Source organism: Mobula hypostoma, chromosome 23, assembly GCF_963921235.1.
Source record: "Mobula hypostoma chromosome 23, sMobHyp1.1, whole genome shotgun sequence".
In the NCBI taxonomy this organism is placed as follows: Eukaryota; Metazoa; Chordata; class Chondrichthyes; order Myliobatiformes; family Myliobatidae; genus Mobula; species Mobula hypostoma.
In genome coordinates this window covers 48,106,522-48,129,864 of record NC_086119.1, presented here as the reverse complement: position 1 = coordinate 48,129,864, position 23,343 = coordinate 48,106,522, and the positions used below count along the sequence as shown (strand labels likewise).

Here is a 23,343-nt window from a genome sequence, read left to right as displayed (position 1 = left end):
TCTACTCACCCACCAATTATTGTCTCATGTACTGTGCAAACATAGAAGTGCCGCCCACATTGCGCCTCTCTCCCAGATCAACTCAATGGTTTTTACGCTCAGTTCGATGTCGCTAACTCTGAGCCTCCGAGGAAAGCCACCGCTATAACCTACAACCTGGTCGTCTCTGAGGCTGAGGTAGGCAGACGCCGCCAACGAGTGGACAGTCGCAAGGCTGCGGGGCCAGACGGCATCCCAGGGCAAGTACTCAGGATGTGCACAGCACGACTGGCAGTTGTGTTCTCAGACATGTTTACTCTCTCCCGCTCCCAGTGTAGAGTGCCCTCCTGCTTCAAATTATCCACTATTGTCCCTGTACCAAAAAAGACCAAAAGGCCTGAATGACTGGCGTCCTGTCACACTCACTTCAATATAAGCAAATGCTCTTGGAGGCCGGTCAAGGATTACATCTGCAGCTTGCTACCACCCAAACTGGAGCCCCTACAATTCACCTACCGACACAACCGATCAACAGTCAACACAGAAGCCGCTGCTCTACATATCGTCCTTACACATCTGGAGAAGAAGGATGCTTTTGTGTGAATACCGTTCTTGGACTACAGTTCAGCATTCAACACCATCGCTCCATTCAGGCTGGACAGGAAGCTCAGGGATCTCAACCTTGACCCTGCCTTGTGCAGCTGGATCCTGGTCTTCCTATCAGATCACCGGCAGGTGGTAAGAGTGGGCTCCCTCACCTTCACCCCTCTGACTCTCAACGCAGGAGCCCCTCAGGGCTGTGTACTAAGTCCCCTCCTTTACTCCTTGTATACCCATGACTGTATCACCACCCACAGCTCTAATCTGCTAATTAAATTTGCCAGCAACACCACATTGATTGGCCTTATCTCAAACAATAAGAGGTGACCTACAGGGAAGAAGTCATCTCTCTGACACAATGGTGTCAAGAAAACAACCTCTCCCTCAAGGTCGCAAAAACAAAGGAGCTGGTTGTGGATTACAGGAGGAATGGAGACGGGCTAACCCCTATTGACATCAATGGATCTGGGGTTGAGAGGGTAAACAGCTTTAAGTTCCTCAGCATCCACATCAGTGAGGATCTCACGTGGTCTGTACACATCAGCTGTCTGGTGAAAAAGGTTCAGCTGTGCCTCTTACAACTCAGATGGTTGAGGAAGTTTGGTATGGGCCCCCAAATCCTAAGAATTTTCGACAGGGGCACAATTGAGAACATCCTGACTGGCTGCATCACTGCCTGGTACGGGAACTGTATCTCCCTCAACCATAGGACTCTGCAGAGAGTGGTGCAGACAGCCCAGCACATCTGTAGATGTGAACTTCCCATGATTCAGGACATTTACAAAGACAGGTGTGAAAAAAGGGCCCGAAGGATCATTGAGGACTCGAGTCACCCCAAACACAATCTATTCCAGCTGCTACCATCTGGGAAATGGTATCGCAACATAAAAGTCAGGACCAACAGGCTCCAAGACAGCTTCTTCCACCAGGCCATCAGATTGATCAATTCACTCTGATTTGAGTGTATGTCGATGTTGCATTGACTGTTCTAAGTATTATAAATTACTATGATTGCACATTACACATTTAGACGAAGACGTAATGTAAAGATTTTTACTCCTCATGTATGTGAAGGATGTAAGAAATAAAGTCAGTTTGGTTGAATGGATTTAGTGGAGTGGATCGTGTAGGTCAGAAGGAGTCGCTATGATGAAAGGGGTGTGGGATCCTGAGAATGTGGCTCCTTGTTCCACCACCCATTATTTACTTTGCACCTTAGACCATGGTTGACATGGTGAGGGCGGGTTGGGCTAGCTCGAGATAATAAGGATTGTTATAGGAAGGGTAAGCATACTAGAATAAGACTCGAATGATTTGACAAAAACATTGCAATCGAATGCAGAATTTTCTTAACAGAAACGCATTTATATTGTATATTTTGACAGCTTGAGGTCCCTCACATGAGTGCTATCAACCATCATTTGACAGGTGTTTATACTAAAGGGGATACTGAAGCATTTGGAGGTATAATAGATTTTAAAGAGCATCTTAGATGAGGAAAGATGGTAATGCAGAGATTTAATGATGGATGCTGAGGAGGGATTTCTAAAGTTTGGAATTTGTCAACAACAGTCCTTGCGCCAAAAAATTGAATGGTTAAAATTAGTTATGGGCAAATGGTTGGATCTAGGCTTAAGTTACAGATGGGGGAGAGTGAAAACTATAGACTGATCTGGAGTAAAAATTTGAAGAGATATTCCTTAATCGGGAGACTCTGTAGGTTAACGAGGGAAATGGTTGAAATGGTTTAATGAAGGTTGACACAAAAGGAAGAGGTTGAAGTTTGTAGAGGAAGGATATTGGAAGACTGAGAAGTCAAAAGAGGCACTTGTTTAAGTTCTGATTAACTCAGAAGATGGGGCTTTGATAACTGTGCAACTCCTGGGTCTAATATAGAAATGTAATTTTTTACCATTGCATATGACAGCCACGTCCTCGTAATGGTTGCAGTTGTGGACGGCCCAGCCCAGGCTTCCACACTCCATCAGTGACAACTCTGTCCCTTTGCAGTCCACGTTGTCCAGCAGAATTAACCCCGTCCCCTTGCCAAAGGGCAGGTTTGCTGCCATAGAGAGGGCACGGCCACACCCCAACTGCTGGCAGACTACGCTGGCATCCACAATGTCCCAGTCGTCATCACACACTGTGCCCCAGGTGTCATTGTAAAGAACTTCCAAAAGCCCTTGACACGGATTCCTCCCCTTCACCAAGCGAACTTCTGGCAATGAAATGAAGACAAAAGAAGTGTGAAAACCGTTGACCTTCTTTTAAAATGGAGATGTATTTTTTGAGCACTTTCTGGTTTGCTTCTCCATCAGTTCACAAAGGATCATAGAACAAAAAGAGGAGCAGCACAGAAACAGGCCTTCTGCCCACAACGTCCACGTTAACAATAACGTCAAAGGTAAGAGGAGCAAAGGAGAGGACGGTGGGAGATAAAACAAAAGGACGATGAATTACACTTTGGAGCACGCTTCCAAAGTGATGTTTGGATAGGTACGTGGATGAGTGGCATATGGAGGGCTATGGACTGGGTTCAGGTTTGTGGGATTTAGGCAGAAGACCAGGCCAGGATGGACTAGATCGGTCAAAGGGCCTGTTTCTGTGCTCTATAATTCTGTGACTTCACTCCCTTAGACCATTACAGAGTTTTCTACAGCAAATGGACACATGTTATGTGCAGTCACTGTTGTCGTGTAGGAAACACTGCAGCCAATTTACATGGTGCAAGCTCCACAAAATGGAAGGTAATACTGACCACATCATCTAATGAGCTGTAACGTTGATTGAGAGATGCACAAAAATCATACCGTCAGAAGTAAACTCAGGACTGACTCAAAGCTTGCAATGTGACACTTGGGTTATTTAATCGCAGTGGTGGTCATCTCCAATAAGACTGAGCTGACCGCTATCTGGCACTCATTCATGAGAACAGCCACGGTAACAGGCGACTAATGTCCTGATTCTCAACCACCTGCTGAAGGCTCAGGGGTTAGGTAATATTCACTACGCGTAAACACTTGAGAAGCATCATCCAGAAGAAAGAACATCAAGCATTCGCTCCCTCCAGCACTAGCTCACAGTGGTTGCAGTCGGTATCAACTCTGAGATGCAAAACAGCTTCTCATGGGTTCTGAAAGGGCACCTCCCAAAACCTGTTCCAGTTAAAAGCCCAAGGAAGGTGGAACATGGAAACTCCAACACAGCTCTAAGTCACTCAACCAGTTGACATAGAGATGTCTTGCTGTCCCTTCTTCATCAGTGGGTCAAAGTGATGGGATTTCCTACCAAGATATGTCATGGAAGATCTTAACCATTTGCTCCCTGCAAAAGTTTAAGCTGGCTTCTCAAGGACAATTAGGGAGGAACTGGCCAATGACCAGTGAATGAAGCTTAGAAATAAAGGAAGATGTTAATCCAATGCATTTCTCTTACCTATGGATGACGGGGTTGCTGTTGGAGCATCTAAAATTACAGTGGAAAAACACCATGTTAGTTCTGTGAGACATAAACAAGGTTTTAAAATCTCTGTAAATTACCAACCAATGTGAGCAATGCAGAATTTGCCTCTCAAAATGAAAATTACACATGTTCATGGGCAAACAATAAAATAATCAAAATGCATACAGAAATACAAGCATGTTTGGCAAGAATCTCAGCTGCCATTTCATTGCCGTAAGTTTATATGTGGGATGCGGAGAATTAAAATAAATATGTTACAAGGGTTCCAGTCCTGTGACCTTGTGTTTAGAAAGCATCTTGTGTATTAATGAATAAATTGAATTGAAATCATGGTTCTGCCACAGGTTGAGGCTATCCTGGTGCAATTGGCCAAAAGCCACAGATGCCAAAAAGGGAGAGGAGGAGGAGGAAGCGAAGGAGGAGGAGAAGGAGGAAGAGAAGGAGGAAGAAGGAGGAAGAGAGGGAGGGGGAGGAGGAGAAGGAGGAGGAGGGGGAGGGAGGGGGGAGGGAGAGGGGAGAGGAAGGGGAGGGAAAGGGGAAGGGGAGGGAGAGGGGAGGGGAAGGGGAGGGGAAGGGGAGGGAGAGGGGAGGGGAAGGGGAGGGGAAGGGGAGGGGAAGGGGGAGGAGAGGGGAAGGGGAGGGAGAGGGGAGGGGAAGGGGAGGGAGAGGGGAGGGGAAGGGGAGGGGAAGGGGAGGGGAAGGGGGAGGGGAGGGGAAGGGGAGGGAGAGGGGAGGGGAAGGGGAGGGGAAGGGGAAGGGGAGGGAGAGGAGGAGGGGAAGGGGGAGTAGGAGGAAAAGAGAGAGACACACACACATGATCACAGGATGAACATGCAAATTCCATACAGGCAGTGGTGGGAATTGAACCCAGGTCACTGGTACTACATGGCATTGTGTTAACCGTTACACTACTGTCCACCCATGGGGATGAGGAGAAAATAAAAATGTGTAGGATTAATGTAAAAGGGAGATGGATAGTCAGCAAATATTTGGCGGGCTGAAGGGCCTGTTTTCATGCTGTATCTCTCCCTGACATTATGACTCAATGGCTTTGTTTGACCCCTGTCCATCCTGGGATTAGGTCTGCAGTGGAGCCATTGGTGAGGATTATCCAAATGACTCCTGCACTTTAGCATTGGATATCTCATCTCCTGGTACAACATGACAAGATGGTGCATCAGTTACTGTCCGCATGTCATTTGAGCATCTCTCTCTACAAGTTCTCTATTCAAGCCTAATCCATGGGTTAAGGTTAAGAGAAATGTCAGAGGACATCTCACTGAAGAAATCTGGGATTCAAATTGAAAGTTGTGAAGTTTAGACAACTTCAGAAAAAACTGTTTTGGTGGCAACGCCTGTCTGAGGGTTCCTCCTGCAACTTTCCCACTCTCGTTCAGCCAAAACAAAAAGAAAACAGAGAATTGACAATGGATGTTGCCTTGTCTATCCACAAGTAACACATGCAGTGGATGGAGCACTATTATGACTGGGTTTGTAAGCTGCTGTAGGATCTTCCCCAATTCTGGTTATGGACATTGTGGAAGAGAATATCCTTGTGCTCCAAGGATTTTGCCAAGTTATGCAGTGTTGGCGGGGGAAGAGTTTGGTGATAGCAAAATAAACAGTCCATTGCCTGACTCTTCCTTTGCCTAACAAACAGAAGATATCTAGATGTTCTCTCCATTTGCTAATCCTCATCTAGCAGGGAACCAGCACTCAGGCTGAAATGAAAATCACTACTGGGCTTTGATAATGCAAACTGGTTCTCAGTAGAAGCTTATCAGGTTTGTCTGACCATTCAGAAAACTGTTAAAATCAGAAACAAAAGATGAGGTGAGGACTACAAGAAGGACTTTACTCAGAGTACTGTATACTCCAAACTGCTGCGTGTAACTTCACAAAATCAGAGTTGTATAGCAAGTTTAAAAGGATAACCAGGCATTAGCTCAGTGCAGTGGCAGTGATCTATCTCATCAGAATTTTTAGCTAACACAGATTATTTCTAATCTCCTTGAATTATGACCCTTATACAAGGGGTAATGATGATTTACACCAGCAAACGTTCTCATATTGATCAGATTAACAAACTCAGACTATTGAAGATGGGATCAATAGAGTCTATTTTTGCATCTTGAACTGCAACTCTTTCCAGGGTCTGAGGCTCCTAATTTCTTTAGATGTGAGCATGAGTGCAGTATTGTGAATGCCAAATACAAAATCTGCTGACAAACCATTCACTTTATATCCTTAATTAATCCAATTCTACACAATGTGTATGGAAACATTGATTTTTAATCATCTTTACACTTTGTTCCCATGCCTATGTATATGTAGGCATGTATATTCATTGAGGATATGTCTGGGTGTATGTGTATGAGTGTCTTTAAATCAAGGAATCTTTGCGACAATATTCATAAAATTAAGTTATTGTAAATGGGTGCTTGCTAGTGCAGATGCAGTGTGTCTTCCTGTGGTGTACGAGTCCATGACTACAAATCTATATGCATCAACACACATTTAAAATATTCAATGTATGGTTTCAAGATAAACTACTTACTTGTGACTTCACGCTTTGAAACATGAGCAGTTTCTGAAAAAAATGAAGTTGGATGTAGATCTCTTAAGTGATTAATTTGACAATATCTCTCCATGAAACATCAATATTGAGCGCCAGTGTGTTCTACCCAATCCAATCATTATGACAAATTTATTATCGGACGCAGAACTCCCATCCGCTCGTACAGCAGGACAACTTGGTGCTGAGCTTCCTAACTCTGGATTACCGTTCATACGCTACCTCGGTCCCTCATGTTTGATCAGGTACTTGGAATGGCCACGCAGAACATTCAGGAAATCAATAAAAAAACAACAATGCTGTTGGGAAGCAGGGTTAGGAACAGGGGAATTGAACAGATTGGGTAGTTCTTCCAGAATTCCAGCATGATTCAATCACCTCATACCAAGTTTTAGGATTCTAAAATCATATTTGAACAGCTACTTCTTCTGAAATTTGTGAGCTTTTCATCTTTCAAATTCACCGGCGTCTCAATCTGCTGGAAGAACTCAACAGGTTGTGTAGCATCGATGAGAGGAAAAGAATTATTGATGTTTCAGGTTGAAACCCTGCATCATACACCTGCCCTGATGCAGGGCTTTGACCTGAAGCATCGACACTTCCTTTCCTCACACAGATGTTGCCCAAACCACTGAGCTCCTCGAGCAGACTGCTTGTAGCTCCAGATTCCAACTCCTACCGCCCGCCTCTCCATTGTATGAACAAAAAGACTGCAGTTTCTCTAAGAGGCAGCAGAGGGCACTATAGGCTTTAAAAAAAATACAAAGTCAGCTCTGGGCTATAAATGGCTGAAAATTAAACTTTTCCAGGAATTTACTTCCTCTAACACTCAGTCCAATTACTTTATTCCTTCCCTTCACCTTAAAAAGACAGAACCAGGAAAAATGCATAAGGTGTGGAAACTGCAGATACTAAAATCTGAACAAACTACGAATTGTTGCAGGAACCCAACGGGTTGGGCAGCATTTGTGGTGGCGGGGTGGGGTGGGGATGGGATGGTCAATGATTTGGGATGACACCCTTGATATGATGCTGCCTGTACCCCTTCTGCTCCTTCAGTCCTAATGCAGGGTCTTGAATTTCCCTTTCCCCCTAGAGATGGTGCTCAACCCTCTGAGCTCTTCCAGCAGTTTGTTCTTTGTTCAGAAGGTCGGAGGTTTTTGTTAATGATGTTGATTGGGGCAATGATTAGACTAGGCAGACTGGTGAAGAGGGGCCAACATTCACTGGGGGGTGGGGGTTGATGGGTGAGGTTGGGTGATCCTGAGCTGGGGTGGTGTAGGGTTGATAGTGGTCTGGAAAGATCCCTTGCTGAAGTTTGGGGAGAATGTGGAGAATTTGGACAAATGTGTGCACTGATTTACCCCAGGGTGTGAGCCAAAGACTGGGGAAGTGGGCAGGGGGAGGGGGCTGACCAATAGACAGGAACGCAGATTAGGTTATTGGCCTTAGGTGAGGGCTTGAGGGTCTGATGTGTCTCCACAAGGCCTTGGGGGAATTGCAAGGTTATATTGAGTTGTATATGGCATGGGGGATAGGGGAGAGGGCTGGGGTTGGTTAGGAGTGGAGTTGTAATCTGTTGAGCCTGCCAGAATGGCTATTCAGACGCACGAGCTGACACTACGGTGTAAAGATCTAGTTATCCTGAAAGCACCAGGCTTGGCTATTCTGGGAACATCTTAGTCTTAGTGCTGAAAACGTGTTTGCAAAAGGTATGACATCATACCATGCTCCACCAAGGTGGAAATGTTCATAACTGGATGCCACACTAGGAAAGAATCAATTTTCAATTTCATATTGCTGTATAAAGCATCTTTCTTTATGTGATGGGATTTCATAGTCAGTGGATACCACCAGAGTGTCAATCTGCAGATGAGAGATGTTCAGTATACAGTGCTATGGTGGGAAGGGTTAGCTTCTTGCTTCAAATGAGGAACAAACAATCCTCATTGCAATGACCCCTATCCATAATCACCCACGTACATTAAAATGCTGGAGACACAAAGGACTGCCGATGTTGGAATTCTAAACAATCTGCCGGAGGAACACAGCAGGTCAACCGGAAGTCCTGACCCAAAACGTTGACAATTTCTTTCCACAGATCCTGCTCAATCTGCTGCTCTTCCAGCAGATTGTTCAGCATTACCATTAAAATGTTGCTTAGGAATGGCATTGCTGTCCTTCCAGAAACCCAAGAGTTAATTAACACTGGATAAAATAACTGCTGTGATAAAGAAGTATTTTTGGAAAAATTAGAGTTATTACCAGCTGGTCAACTGGGTGGTTCATTGGCAGATCAAATTTAACCCCAGTAAGTACAAATGATGTATTTTAGGAAGCTAGTACGGGTAGGACACACACCGTGAATGGAAGGGTCATAAGTCATACTGAGGTACAGAGGGACCTTGGTGTACAAGTCCATTGATCAATAAGGTGCTGGTGAGGGAGATAGATGATGATGAAGGCATGCTAGATACTGGCCTTTAGGTGCTGAGTAGAGAAAATAAGACCATGGACATCAAGGCATAACTTTCTAAAACATTATTTAGGAAACAGCAGGACTATTGTGCACAATCTTGGTCACCACACTCCAGGAAGGACATGAATGCACTGGAAATGGTGCAAAGAGATTTATCAGAATATTATCCAGAATGGACTGTTTTAGTTAAGAGGAGAGACAAGTTTGGTGGGCCTGCAGCAAAGTAAGTTGAGGGTAATCCTGAAAAAGAATACAAGATGCAGAGGGTGGCATAGATTGGGTGGATGGTGAGAAACTTTCCCCCAGAATGAAGACAACTAAAAGTAGAGGGAATGGATTTAAGAAAAGGAATAAGAGGAACATAAAGAAAGAAATTTTCACCTGACAGTGTTTGCAATCTAAAACATGGTGCCTGAAAAGGTGCTAGAAGTCTTCTCCTTACTTTTAAAAAGAACCTGGATGTTCAACAGAGTAGATGAGGCATAAAAGGATGCAGACCAAGTGCTAGTAAGTGGAGAATAGAGTTGATAATCAGCATGAATGTGATCGGCTGAAAGGCCTTTATCTGTGCTGTATGACTCACTCTAAAAGGTTTTTCTTAACATTTCAGTTAATCAGGAAAGCAGTGAGAACGGGAAATAAACCTGTCTCTGAATTATACGCCATTATGCGGAGACATGGAGCGGATATTCAGCTATGAGCTGGACCGAGTGGTCCACTGCAGTCTTTACAGATCGTGACTGCATCCACTCCCCTTTAACTGACTCACTCAATTTCCCATTTCCAATGTTTGTTTTTTAATACTTAAACTGTAGGAAGAAAATGTAAAGAAAATAGGAAACTTTAAAAATACTCCTACTAATCTGTTCAGAGTTACATAAAATGCTTCAATTTTATTGAATAACTAGTGCTGAGGAATATTGCTTCTCCTGGACTGAAACTCCAGCTCAAGGTAAAAGTCTTCCATCACCCATTCCCTCCAGCTATCAAGTTCTTTCTATATATATTTTTAAAATCCATATAATACTGGCACATTCTATTCCTTTTTTTCCCCTCAGGACATGTCTCTTATCAAGCAAATCAATCCAATAAATGTTTTTTTTAATCCTACTACAAAGCAAGTAGATTAATTCCATGATATCTTCTCACGACTTCATGACCCCACATCTGTACCCAGCAATATAAAACTCCCAATTTTCCTCTTATGTTTGAATGGTCACTTCATCGTAGTCTTATGCATCTACTAGTGCCTACAGGTCACCTCCCTCTTTCTCTACGCTTTATACATTCAGATACCGGCATTCTAAACCAGCCATTATCAATCAACTGGTCTCACAATCTGCCCTCAGCCAAAACTGTGCTCACTATTCGAGTGCTCTCTCTAGCATTCTCTACCTCACGCACCTCATTTCTCTCTTCTGCTGTGTATCTCTTGCCAATTTAGTTTAATCCCCTCACATCCCGAGTAATGAACTCACTTATGGTTCAATCACAATTGTGAAAGCAGTTGGCGGCAGGATCCTGCTTTCATTTGAACCATTTCCATAAGCAGAGCTTCACATAAAGGGAGGCCTGTTTGCTCAATATTGGGAAGATAATTGGAACAAACCGTTTACTGCCAACAGCCACGAATCTCCAGTGTAGAACTTCAAACTAGAGGTTCAAAGTAGGCTCTTACCGTACAGTAATGCATAATAATATACTCACCGGGGATGCCAAAACGAATCATCAGAAGAGTTAGAGAGCTGATGAAGGCGTATAGTAGGAAGAGAGAAAGTCTCCATCTACTTTTCTGAACAAACACACAGTGACCCAGAGCCATTTCCTTCAGTTGAGGTAGAGCAGTTCTCCTCTTAATCGCACACTGCTGTCAGCTTCTCACAGTGGGGCTTGCCTGCACTGAAAACAAACACAACTGCTGAGTTTTGAAGTGTAGACGGGCAATACTCTTTGATGGATCCTATCACCGCATATTGATCTTTGGCAATAGTTTGACATAGGCCTACACTCAGGGGAAGTCTATACTGGTGAAGAATCAGTGACATTGGGTACCTGTCCTCCTAACAAAGGTGTCTGCTGCCTCTGTAAGGGAATACTTTGTGGCTCAAATGCTTTACAATGAGAGAAAAATGAAGGAAACCTGCACCAGAAGGGGCAGGGAAGGGGCTATTATCTATACTGATAAAAGATTTAATTTCAGATCAATGACATGAGTTCAAAATCAAACATGTTTTAACTTAGAGAGGGGGATAAGGATGCAGCAGCCAAAGTATTTGCCATCTCTCTCAATCACTGCCATCGATAGCAGTGTAACAGTTAGTGAGTCGTTATTACAGCTCAGGGCAATAGAACTTGGAGTTTAATCCTAGCACCTTCTGTAAGGAGTCTGTACATTCTCCCTGTGGAATACGTGGATTTTTTCCAAGTACCCCGGCTTCTTCCCACAGTCGAAAGACTATAGGAAGTGGTACAGTTGACGTTTCGGGTTGAGACGAAGGGTCTCGACCTGAAACATTGAATGTACCTCTTATAGATGCTGCCTGGCCTGCTGCGTTCACCAGCACTTTTTATGTGTGTTGCTTGAATTTCCAGCATCTGCAGATTTCCTTGTGTTTGCATTTTTAAAGAGCAGTATCTGTGTTTGATTTGCTGCTGTTGTTTTATTCTGAATTGGAGCATTTAGCCTTGGTTTAGTCTTCTCTCTAAACACTGTCTTCCAGTTCTAAAAAAGTTTATGGGCTTTATTACTGTTTTTTTTTCTCCTGTTAGTCTGCCCTCTTGCTGTGAAAGGGTGACATCACTCTGTCCCTGTATAAGGGAGGGAGACAGCCTGTGGCATGTCGAATTGTCGGGTGAACCATTAGTTTCTTGTTGTACTGCAGACCGTGGTCTTTCCTGGGGGCTTTGCTATTGCTTGCTTGGTGGGTGATGCTTTTTGCTGAAGTAAGTGGGGGAGGGAGAGGGGGAGGGGGAGAGGGAGGGGGAGAGAGAGGGGGAGGGGCGAAGCTTTGCTGCTGTTTGCGTGGGGGAGTGGGCAGGCTTTGGGGTTCTAACATTTTTACTGTCACTCTTTTTTTCGGGCACTCTTCTGTTTTTATGGATGTCTGCGATGAGCAAGAATTTCAGGTTGTACATTGTGTACATTCTCCGATATTAAATGGAACTATTGAAGTATTGAACTTCACTACAATCCTCAAAGTACATTGGAATAAAAAAATTCACTTTGTTGGCTTCATATTTTATTTTTATTTGCTTAGATGTGTAATAGGAATTAAAATTAACGTTAACACATACAAAATGCTGGAGGAAATCAGCAGGTCAGGCAGCATCTATGGAAATGAATAAACAGTTGATGTTGCGGGCCAAGACCCTTCCTTGGGGCTCGAGGAGGGTCTGGAAGAAGAGTTTTGGCCAAAACATTGACTGTTTATTCATTTCCATAGGTCCTGCCGGACATGCTGAATTCCCTCAGCATTTTGCGTATGTTGCTTTGTATTTCCAGCATCTGCAGATTTTCTCATATTTATATTAATTAACTGTTTATTATAGATACATGATTACTTCTGATTTTATTCTGAGGCATTTAGAGAGACAACTTTGTCTTAACTCTGTACATACAAAGGATAGGCACTTGCAAAGGTCCCTTCACAACCTCCAGACTTGCTTCTAAGTAGTTGCATACGCATGACAGAAATCCTACTTACAAGTGAGATTTGAGAAATGAAATGAGAGCAAGAGTACTGAAACTCCAATCCTCAGCACCTGATCTTGACTGTCAGAGATTAGAATATTGACGAAAGGGGCCATTCAATTTAAGTCTACAAGAACAATCTAGCCAGTCCCATTCCTCTGTTTATGGAAAGTTTTAGGAGGTTTAAAGGGGTCTGGCTTGTCACCAAACACTCTAACAAACTACTGAAAGTAGCCTGACTGCTTGCATCTTGACAATTTGAATACTGTGCATAAGAAAAAGCACCATCACACGACGTCCCTCCCCACCATGTACCTGACGCACTGTTTTAAGAAGGAAAGATTCATCATCAAAGATCCCCACCATCTGGCCCATGCCATCTTCTCACGGCTACCAGTGGACAAGGAGGCGCAGAAACCTAAAGTTCCACTTATCAGGTTCAAGAATAGTTACTTCCCTGTTACAACCTTTTATAATCAAAAGTGACATAGATGTTAGGAAAGCTACCCACTTCCCACCTCCTGAAGCCCAGTGCTGTTATTAGTTCTTCCAATTATATTGGCAATATATTCAAAAACCCTTTTGCAGAAGTCACTGAACAAGAAGATTAAAAGATGTGCGGAGTCTCACGAGCAAGCGAAAGTCTGCAGGTGCTGGAAATTCAAGCACCGCACACAAGATGCTGGAGGAACTCAGCGGGCCGGGCAGTATCTGTGCAAAAGAGTACAGGCGACGTCAGTCCTGCGAAGGGCCTTGGCCCGAAACGTCAACTGTACTCTTTTCCATAGACGCGGCCTGATCTGCTGAGCTCCTCCAGCGCTGTGTGTGTGGTATGTGGAGACTGTAGAGAAAACTGCACAGTACAGCACAGAAGCAGCCCGTTAAGCCCTTAAAGCATGGTCCGTGCCGAATGTGTTGTCCAGGAAGCTAATTCTATCTGTCCACATTTGACACACAGCCATCTAAACCACTTCAATCCATGCACTCACCTAGATGGCTTTAAATTGATGCCAACTCTATATACCTGACTTAACCACTATTTCCAGCAGCTCAATCCAAATACACATCACCCTTTCGTGAAAGAGCTGGCCCTGATGTCGCCTTTAAATCTCTCACTTTTGAGCTTAAACATATGTCTCTTGTTGTTAGCTCCCCCTCCCAGGGAAAAAGACGACGTGCTTTCACCCTGTCTATGTCTCTCATGATATTACATACTTGAATCAGGTCTCCCCGTGCTCGGGAGTAAAGTCCTAGTCTATACGTCCTCTCCTTGTTATCAGGCCCCCATCAAATTGTTGTAATCAGATCCTGGTAAATCCTTTCTGCATTCTTTTTAGTTCAGTAATATATTTCTAATAACAGAGTAACCAAAACGGTACACAATACTCCAGATGCAAACTCACCAATGCTGCATAATATATACTGCATATATAACAGCAACATGACATCTCAACTTTCAGACTCAGTGCCCTGACTGATAAAGGCTAAAATGTCAAACATCTTCTTCACCACCATATCGATCTGAGACACCACTTTTAGTGAACTTTGCACTTGCACTCCCAGTATTCACTCTGTTCCATAAAGTGCACCAGGGCCTGACCATTCACTATACAAGTCCTAACCTGCTTTGACATCCCAAACTGCAAACCTCACATTTGACTGAAAGCCATTTACCAATACTCAGCCCAAATCTCCCTATAGTTTTTCATAACCTTCCATACTCTCTGACACTATCTATTTTAGTAACATCCGCAAAATTATGAACTATGCCTTACACATTCACATCCAAATAGTTTATATAAATTACAAACAGCTAAGATCCCTGTGGCACACAATTGAACAAAGGCCTCCAGCCTGAGAAACAATTATCAACCATCACCCTCTGCTTTCTACTACTGAGCCAAGAGTGAATCCACTAGCTCCCCATTGATCCATGTGATCTCACCTTCAAGACTAATCTTGTCAAAGGCAAGGTTCCTCATAGCAAGGAAGTCGTGCATGTTGCTACCATATCTGCTTCTACCACCTGCCATAGCAGCACATTCCAGGCAAATCCAACCTTCTAGGCAAAACACTTGCCTTGCTGTCTCTTTTAAAATTACCCCTTTTACCTTAATGCTAATCCCCCCACTATTTAACCATTTTCACTCTGGGTAAACCTCTGACCATCTATGCTGTGTGTAGCTCACATAATTTTTTATACTTTTAACATGTTACCCCACAAACTCTAACAATGTAAATTTGTCCAACACCAACTTACAGTAAATACTCTCTAATCCAGGCAACATCCTAGTGAACCTCTTCTGCACCCTCCCCAAAGCCTCCACACCCTTATAATGAAGCAACCAGAACTGCATACGCATTCCCAATGTGGTTAACTAACGTGTTATACTGCTACAACATAACTTCCTGACTTTTATAGTCTCGTGAGAGTATTCTAATATCATCCTTTTCATTTTCCTATCAATGATATAGCCCACTTTTGCTGAACTCGGAAATATTCCCCATCCTCAGTGTGACTGTTTTCTTTTCGGAAATATCATGAACCTTTTCTTTTGACCTAATGAAATCTTTCACTTTGCCAAATTTCCAATTTCCATGTTGGGCATTTTTTTCCTTAAAATGATAAATAATTCTAGCAAACTATATTATTGTTTTTTTAACATATTAGCTACACCTGTTTATCATCAAGTTATTAAAGTTTCCCAGCCTACTGAAACCAACTGTCATGCCTTATTCAGTTTATTCTGCATTATTCGTTTCACATTGAATGAAATCAATTCCAATCTTTACATAAAGTTCTATCACATTGTAATCCCTGTTTACAAAGGTCCTCTTAACTATGAAACTATAGGAGAATAAAAATAATTTTTTCTCTCGTTGCTTCCTCATTGATCTAGGAAAGCATCTCATATACACTTCAAAAATTTGCCTTGACACCTTTACAGATTATTTTACCCTGTCTATATGCAGAATAAAGTCTCCAATAATTATTTAATTACTCTTTTTTATAAATAATTTTCTGTTCCATAACTCTCCACAGGGTGCTACTGTTATTGTTTAAGAGCCTGCATACAATTCCTACCAAAGCAACACACACAAACTGCTGGAGGAACTCAGCAGGCCAGGTAGCTTCTAAGTGTAAACAGTTGATGTTTTAGCCGAGACCCTTCATGAGTCCTGATGAAGAGTCTCAGCCAGAAAGGTTGGCTGTTTTCGCTTTTCCATAGATGCTGCCTCGACCTCAGAAGGAATATGCAGGACAAACAGCTTGACAAATTGAAGCCTCCTCAAACAAGGAGGTTTGATGTTTCACTCCTGGACAAGCAGTCCTGGCGAGAACTACAGAAGTGATGAAAGGTTCTCGGAAAGATTAAAGTCAGAACTGGACCACTCTACTGCACAGTGGAGAATGAGTCTGATGTCACCTGGAGATGACGTATCGATCTGTTGCAGAGAACAGCATCAATTGTTAGAGAAGGAAGGTGTCCAGAGCTGACAGAACCACTTCCTACAGTCCCAGAGTCAACTCCTACAACCACCTCGAAAGAGGCCACAAAACCTAAGATTGTTTCACAGCCACAAGTCTCACCTTCCAAGCAGAGTGACCCCCTCTCCTCAGGAAAAACATTGTCCCACACGAGTAAAAATTCTCCACAGTAATTAAATCTTTTGGCCTTAATGGGACAAACTTAAATTTACTAAGCTGTGAATGTCTGTATATAGTAGATGAATTATGTAGTATATACTATGTGTATGTATGTATATATATATATATTTCAAAGGTTCAGAGATTCAAAGTATATTTATTAGCAAAGAATATATAAATTATCCATCCTTGAGATTTGTCTGCTTATAGGCAGCCATAAAGCAAGAACCCCAAAAAAAATTTTTAAAAATAATAACCAATGTGCAGAGAATGAGAAAAAACACACCAATTGTGCAAAAAATAGAAGCAAGCAACAGAATTCTGAAACAGATTGACCCTTAGATCCGAATCCCTGGAGCATTGCAGAGTAACCTCAAAGCATCATCTCAGTTCATCATACTAGTGGGGTAAATCAGCGTGAAGTTCGCAGACATGAAGCATAGCAGCTGGGGGCCGTCTCACAGCCTCAGTGTGGAGAGTGGAGTGAACATTGCGGGAGAGCGAGCAAAATCTAGATGGCTAAGAGCAATACGTGACATATCTGAGTTGAGATGCATTCTATACTGAGTTGGAGTTTATAGCTAAGCAGGGAGAAGTGTAGTGTATCTAACATTTGAGTAATATTGTAAATATATTGATTGGTTATGCATTCTTTGTCTACAATATTCATTATGGGTTATATGGAACATGGCCAAGTGGTTAAGGAGTTTGTCTAGTGATTTGAAGGTCGCTAGTTCGAGCCTTGGCTGAGGCAGCGTGTTGTGTCCTTGAGCAAGGCACTTAACCACACATTGCTCTGCGACGACACCGGTGCCAAGCTGTATGGGTCCCAATGCCCTTCCCTTGGACAACATCGGTGGCGTGGAGAGGGGAGACTTGCAGCATGGGCAACTGCCGGTCTTCCATACAACCTTGCCCAGGCCTGCGCCCTGGAAACCTTCCAAGGTGCAAATCCATGGTCTCATGAGACTAACGGATGCCTATATATAAAATATGGGTTATATGTAAGAAGTACATAAATGGCATACGTCACTATGCCACCACATCATACATGAGCACCTCACTAAATTAAATCAAAGTTGACAAAGCTTATTCTGGCTTCTGGGTTTTTCTTTTGATTAGTTTCTGGAGTTACAAAGGATAAAATTACCCCCCCCCCCCGTTTATCCTCTTGGGTTATTGCCTCAAAGAACTCCAGGAGGTTTGTCGGACTTGAATTCCCACACAAAAATCAGACTTTGTCTCTCTAAATCTTGGTAGATCCTGTCCCTTCACCAATTTACCCCATCACTATTGTCCTGAATTACTGGTCTGCAGTTTCATTGCTTGTTTATTTTTGCTATCCTTTTTAAACAAATACCACATTATCCACTTTCCAGTCCTCCAGAACCTCACCAGTGAGCAGACATGAAGCAAAATCCTCTGGAAGTGTCCAATAATTTTTTTCTCTCATTTTCTACAAGGTGCGATAATGCACCAGGTCAAGCCCAAAGTATTTATCCACCTTAATGTACATTATGGCATCCAATGCGTCCTTGCTGTTAATTCATATAAGATCCAAGATGTCACCGTTCATTTCTCCATTCATTTAGCTTCCATTGTCTTCTCCACAACAAAAACTGAAGAGACACATCTATTGAAAATCTCTCCTATTTCCTTTGCTTCCACACAGACAGCAGTGCTGAGATTTAAGAGATATGATTCTCTCCATAGTCAACCTTTTACTCTCAATATACCTGTAGAATCTCTTGGCATTTGCCTCGCCTCGCCTGTCAGATCTGTCTCATATCCTCTTTTTGTCCTCCTAACTTCTGTCTTAAGTACATTTCTGGACTCATAGTAGTCATCAAAGGATTTATAACACACATAAAAGTTGCTGATGAACACAGCAGGCCAGGCAGCATCTCTAGGAAGAGGTAGAGTCGACGTTTCGGGCTGAGACCCTTTTCAGGACTAACTGAAAGAAGAGCTAGTAAGAGATTTGGAAGTGGGAGGGGGAGGGGGAGATCCGAAATGATAGGAGAAGACAGGAGGGGGAGGGATGGAGCCAAGAGCTGGACAGGTGATTGGCAAAAGGGATATGAGAGGATCATGGGACAGGAGGCCCAGGGAGAAGGAAAAGGGGGAGGGCGGGCAAAACCAGAGGATGGGCAAGGGGTATAGTGAGAGGGACAGAGGGAGAAAAAGGAGAGAGAGAAAAAGAATGTGTGTGTATACAAATAAATAACGGAAGGGGTACGAGGGGGAGGTGGGGCATTAGCTAAGTTTGATTTGTTAGTTCCCAATTGCTTAGGCACAGTGTGTGGCTCCCTCTTGCTCTTAATCAGAGCCTAAATATCCCTCATCATACAGGGTTCCCAAAACCTATCAGCCTTTTCTTGCACCCTAACAGGAACTTGCAGGCCCTGAACTCCTGCCTTGCACCCTAACAGGAATATGCAGTCTCTGAACTCCTGCCTTGCTCCTTAACATGAACTTGCAGTCTCTGAAGTCTTTGCTTGCTCCCTAACAGGAACATGCAGTCTCCTTTCCTTGTAAATAATCTTACCCAATCAACCTCTGCAAGATCTTGCCTGGGCACTTGAATGCAAGGAGGATATTTGATGTTGCTGTAGTCAGTGACTTTGGCAATGACAAGGAAGCCAATGTATGGTAAAAGATGCAACTCTCTGGGAGTTGCTGCCTGGAGGAAGTTATGTCACTGGATTGAATTCATACTGAGACTTAGAGAGGAAAATTGAGATTGAAGGAGGCTGTTATTGAAGAGGATGTTTTCATGGGACAGACAGCAGGGAGACACTTCTGTAGTTGCTACAGCCCAACCTGTCTCCTTTCTTGAGAGTGGTCATGATAACAACATCGTGTTATCCTGACTGAAGCTCCTCACTACCAAGTTTTAGGATTTCAGCAGGAACACCTTCCTTTCCTTTCTCTCATTAGGATAGAAACTTCTTGTTGATCAGGAGTGATGGCAAGTCCAGCCCAGATAGGCTGTGATGAGATGGAGTCAGTGGTGCTCATGTCAAGGATAGAATTATGGCTGAGGAGACTTTCAAATTGCTCCTTCCTGAGGGCTTTGAGTTCCCCTCTGTCCCCAATGATTTCACCCTGGTTCTTGGCTTTTATTGGGACAGGCTATTGTGTGTTTGGGCAATTGATGGCTTTTACAGTACTGAAGAACCAAGCATTTAATAACATCATTCCCACAGTCCTGATTGAGAAGTTGCAGAACCTGGGCTTCTGTACCTCCTTCTGCAATTGGATCCTCGACTTCCTAACCGGAAGACCACAGTCTGTGCAGATTGGTGATAACATATCCTCTTCATTGACGATCAATACCGACGAACCTGAAGGGTGTGTACTTAGCCCACTGCTCTACTCCCTGTACATACATGAATATGTGGCTAGGCATTGCTCAAATACCATCTACAAATTTGCTGACAGTACAACCATTGTTGGTAGAATCTCAGGTGGTGACGAGAGGGCGTACAGGAGTGAGATATGCCAACTAGTGGAGTGGTGCCACAGCAACAACCTGGCACTCAACGTCAGTAAGATGAAAGAGCTGATTGTGGACTTCAGGAAGGGTAAGATGAAGGAACACACACCAATCCTCATAGAGGGATCAGAAGTGGAGAGAGTGAGCAGCTTCAAGATCCTGGGTGTCAGGATCTCTGAGGATCTAACCTGGTCCCAACGTAGAGATGTAGTTATAAAGAAGGCAAGACAGCAGCTATATTTTATTAGGAGTTTGAAGCAATTTGGCATGTCAACAAATAGACTCAAAATCTTCTATAGTTATACCATGGAGAGCATGCTGACAGGCTGCATCACTGTCTGGTACGGAGGAGCTACAGCACAGGACCGAAAGAAGCTGCAGAAGGTTGTAAGTCTAGTCAGATCCATCTTGGGCACTAGCCTACAAAGTATCCAGGACATCTTCAAGCAACGGTGTCTCAGAAAGGCAGTATCTATTATTAAGGACCTCCAGCACCCAGGGCCTGCCCTTTTCTCACTGTTACCATCAGGTATGAGGTACAGAAGCCTGAAGGCACACACTCAGCGATTCAGGAACAAATTCTTCCCCTCTGCCATCAGATTCTGTTTTTGTACATTTTTAATAATCTATTCAATATACACAATTGATTTGCTTGTTTATTTATTATTATATTTTATTTATTTATTTATTTATTTATTTATTTATTTATTCTCTGTCTGCTAGATTATGTATTGCATTGAACTGCTGCTGCTAAGTTAACAAATTTCACATCATTCTGATTCTATCAGTGAAGAGTCCATTGTTTACTCTTCATCTATCATCTATTTCTCTGTCATGGATATTCTGATGGAGCGTCACCCTCGGATGCCAGAAAGACATTACGGTTTGTAGGAGCGTCTAGTCTGATTGAGTAACTACTCAACCTCCTGGACATTCTCATCCAACACGTTCTGATTCTTCTTGATGAAAAACACAGCTACCAGTTGAGCAAATTTCAGGGCAGCCCTTTATCTGTGGACACCCTGTGGATCCTACAGAGAGCTAACAAACTGTTTGTGGGGTGCTGTCTGAGAACCGCTGTCTTTATGGGATCCTTAAGAGTTTCTGCAGTATATTGATATCGTAGTGGTAGCACTTTATGCTTTAGGTCAGGTTGATGTGAATAATAGAGTGGAAGAGGTGGTGGTCAGCCCTGTAATTACCAGTGCCTGTCAAAATGTGGCTGATTCAAACATCTTTGAGATGTCTAGTTCAGATAGTGAAGTAATGGTAATGATATGATGTTACACTGCTTACACCCAGGACATTGCCATGATCTCACTTGCTTGACACTCTGACAGCATATGGACCTTGTTAAGATAAGGATGTGCTCCAAGAACTTCGAAGTATACTTTTCTGCGTATATGCTCTTTTCTGACTGACTCTGGTTAGCTACTTTACACTATTGTTTTGACCTTCCTAAGTTTCTGCTCATACAACACCCTCCTCCATCATACCAACTCTATTTAGTTTAAAGCCTTAATTGCAGTTTATATTATTCGATTGGCTGGGATACTGGCCGCAGCCTCTTTCTGTCGGATCCTGTCCTAGTAAAACAGCTCCTTCTTTCCACAGTAACTGGTGAACTGAATCCCATTTCTCCCACAACATTGGTTGAGCCATGCCTTCAGTCTTTCGATCTTACCAGACTTCTGTTAATTTGCATGTGGCTCATTTAGTAACGGAGAGATTATCAGATTGTCAGCTTGTTTTTATTTTATATTTGGACCCTTGCTGCTCATATTCCTTCACAGAAATTCCTTTCTTATCCTGTTATGTCCTATGACAGATGAATCTTTCCCATCAGGTTCCAAGTTCCTCTCTAGCTTCAAGATGTCCTTAACTGCAGCTCTGGACAGATATCACAACCTTGTCAGCACAAAGCAAGGAGAAGCAAATCCAACTAACACTGCTGTCCCCTATAGTACTACAATTCAATCCACTCTATCAAAAGGATTGGCCTCTGACAGTACATTGCTGTGGTTTGCTTCCACCTCTGCTCTCATAAACACATGGCTGCAAGAACCTTACAACTGTTGGACAATTGCTAGGGCCAAGGATCCTCCAGCTTGAACTTCTAGATCCTCATGCCTGCCTCACTTCTCGCCCTCACAGCTAACCCATTCTACAATGAATCAATGAATTTCACAGAAGCACGACTTGCTCATTCACACTTCACCTCACCGATTTCTTCACCAGCTAAGGTGAAATCTGTCCTTTGGTGCACATCAGTTTACACTTGAGGTACACTGGACTACTGAACTATAACAAAGCACACATCCCCAATCTGTGGTATTCTATCTACATTTCTGAGGACTTCCAAATCTGATGTGGTGGTCTTCCTCCCATCACCTGCACAGGCAGCGAGTTCCAACCTGCTGACATTATCTGGATGAAAATCTTTTTTCTCATGTCCCATTTAATCTTTCTATGAACTAATCTAAAACTTCCTTCCTGATACCTTCACTCTTCCACAAAGGAAATAGGTCTTTCTCAGGACTCCTTATAATTTGTGTACCTCAATTGTACACATTCTTAACCTCCTCTGATCCAAATAAATGTTTAAGGCTTTATCAACAAACACAGAGGAAGTAACATTTTAAATAGCTTTTTATAGGAGTCTGGAAGGCATAGAGTTACATACTACAGAACCAGCTCTTTGTTCCAACATAAATATACCAACTAAGATGTTATAGGAGTCTAGGGGTTGTTGGATCTTTGTCTGTTTTCTGACCCTTAGGGTTCTTCCAGGACTCAGGAATTAAGACTGCTTGTCATTCCAAGATTTCAGTTTATTTTAGAGTACTAACAAACATACAGATACAAAGCAAACTAAGTAAAGAGCTGAGAACTAATGCTAAGAGGTACATAGTGTCATGGTCCAGTCCGTGAAGTCCGTATACCGGTTCACGGTCCGGTCCATCGACCCTTGCTCCAGGTTTTCCTGTCTACCCTGTTTCTGTTCTTGTTGAGCTTTACAGTTGGTTCTGTCCCTTCCTGTCCCTTGCCTCCGTCGGGTAAGCCAGGCCATCTTGCCGTTACCTGCAGTTGGTTCTGTCCCTTCCTGTCCCTTGCCGCCGTCAGGTGGTTATCCGCACCCTGCCCAGGAGCACCACGCCCTGCCCAGGAGTACCACGCCCTGCCCAGGAGGAGCCTCCAGCCTCCAGCCAAGCCTCGCCTCAAGTCTCTAGTCTCCAGCCTCCTGCCAAGCCTCACCTCAAGTCTCTAGCCTCTAGCCGCAAGCCTGAAGACTTCAGCCTCATCCTGCCTGCCAGCCAAGCCTTGTCCTTGCCTAGTTCTGGGGTCCGAGCCAGAGGCAAGACCTAGGTACTGGGTCCTTGTCCAGTCTCTGGCTCGGAGTCCAAGCCCG

General features: G+C 43.4%; 1 protein-coding gene across 1 annotated transcript in view; it reads right to left on the bottom strand.

Annotated features, from left to right (window-relative positions):
• The window catches only part of LOC134337012 (scavenger receptor cysteine-rich domain-containing group B protein), a 61,759-nt gene that overhangs the window by 28,618 nt on the left and 9,798 nt on the right, over positions 1–23,343 (bottom strand). The window contains exons 2-3 of the mRNA XM_063031755.1: positions 2,428–2,840; positions 467–480 (exon numbers count right to left, since the gene is read on the bottom strand). Coding sequence (XP_062887825.1) covers positions 467–480; positions 2,428–2,840 — 427 coding nt within the window. The remainder of the gene's footprint in view (positions 1–466; positions 481–2,427; positions 2,841–23,343) is intronic.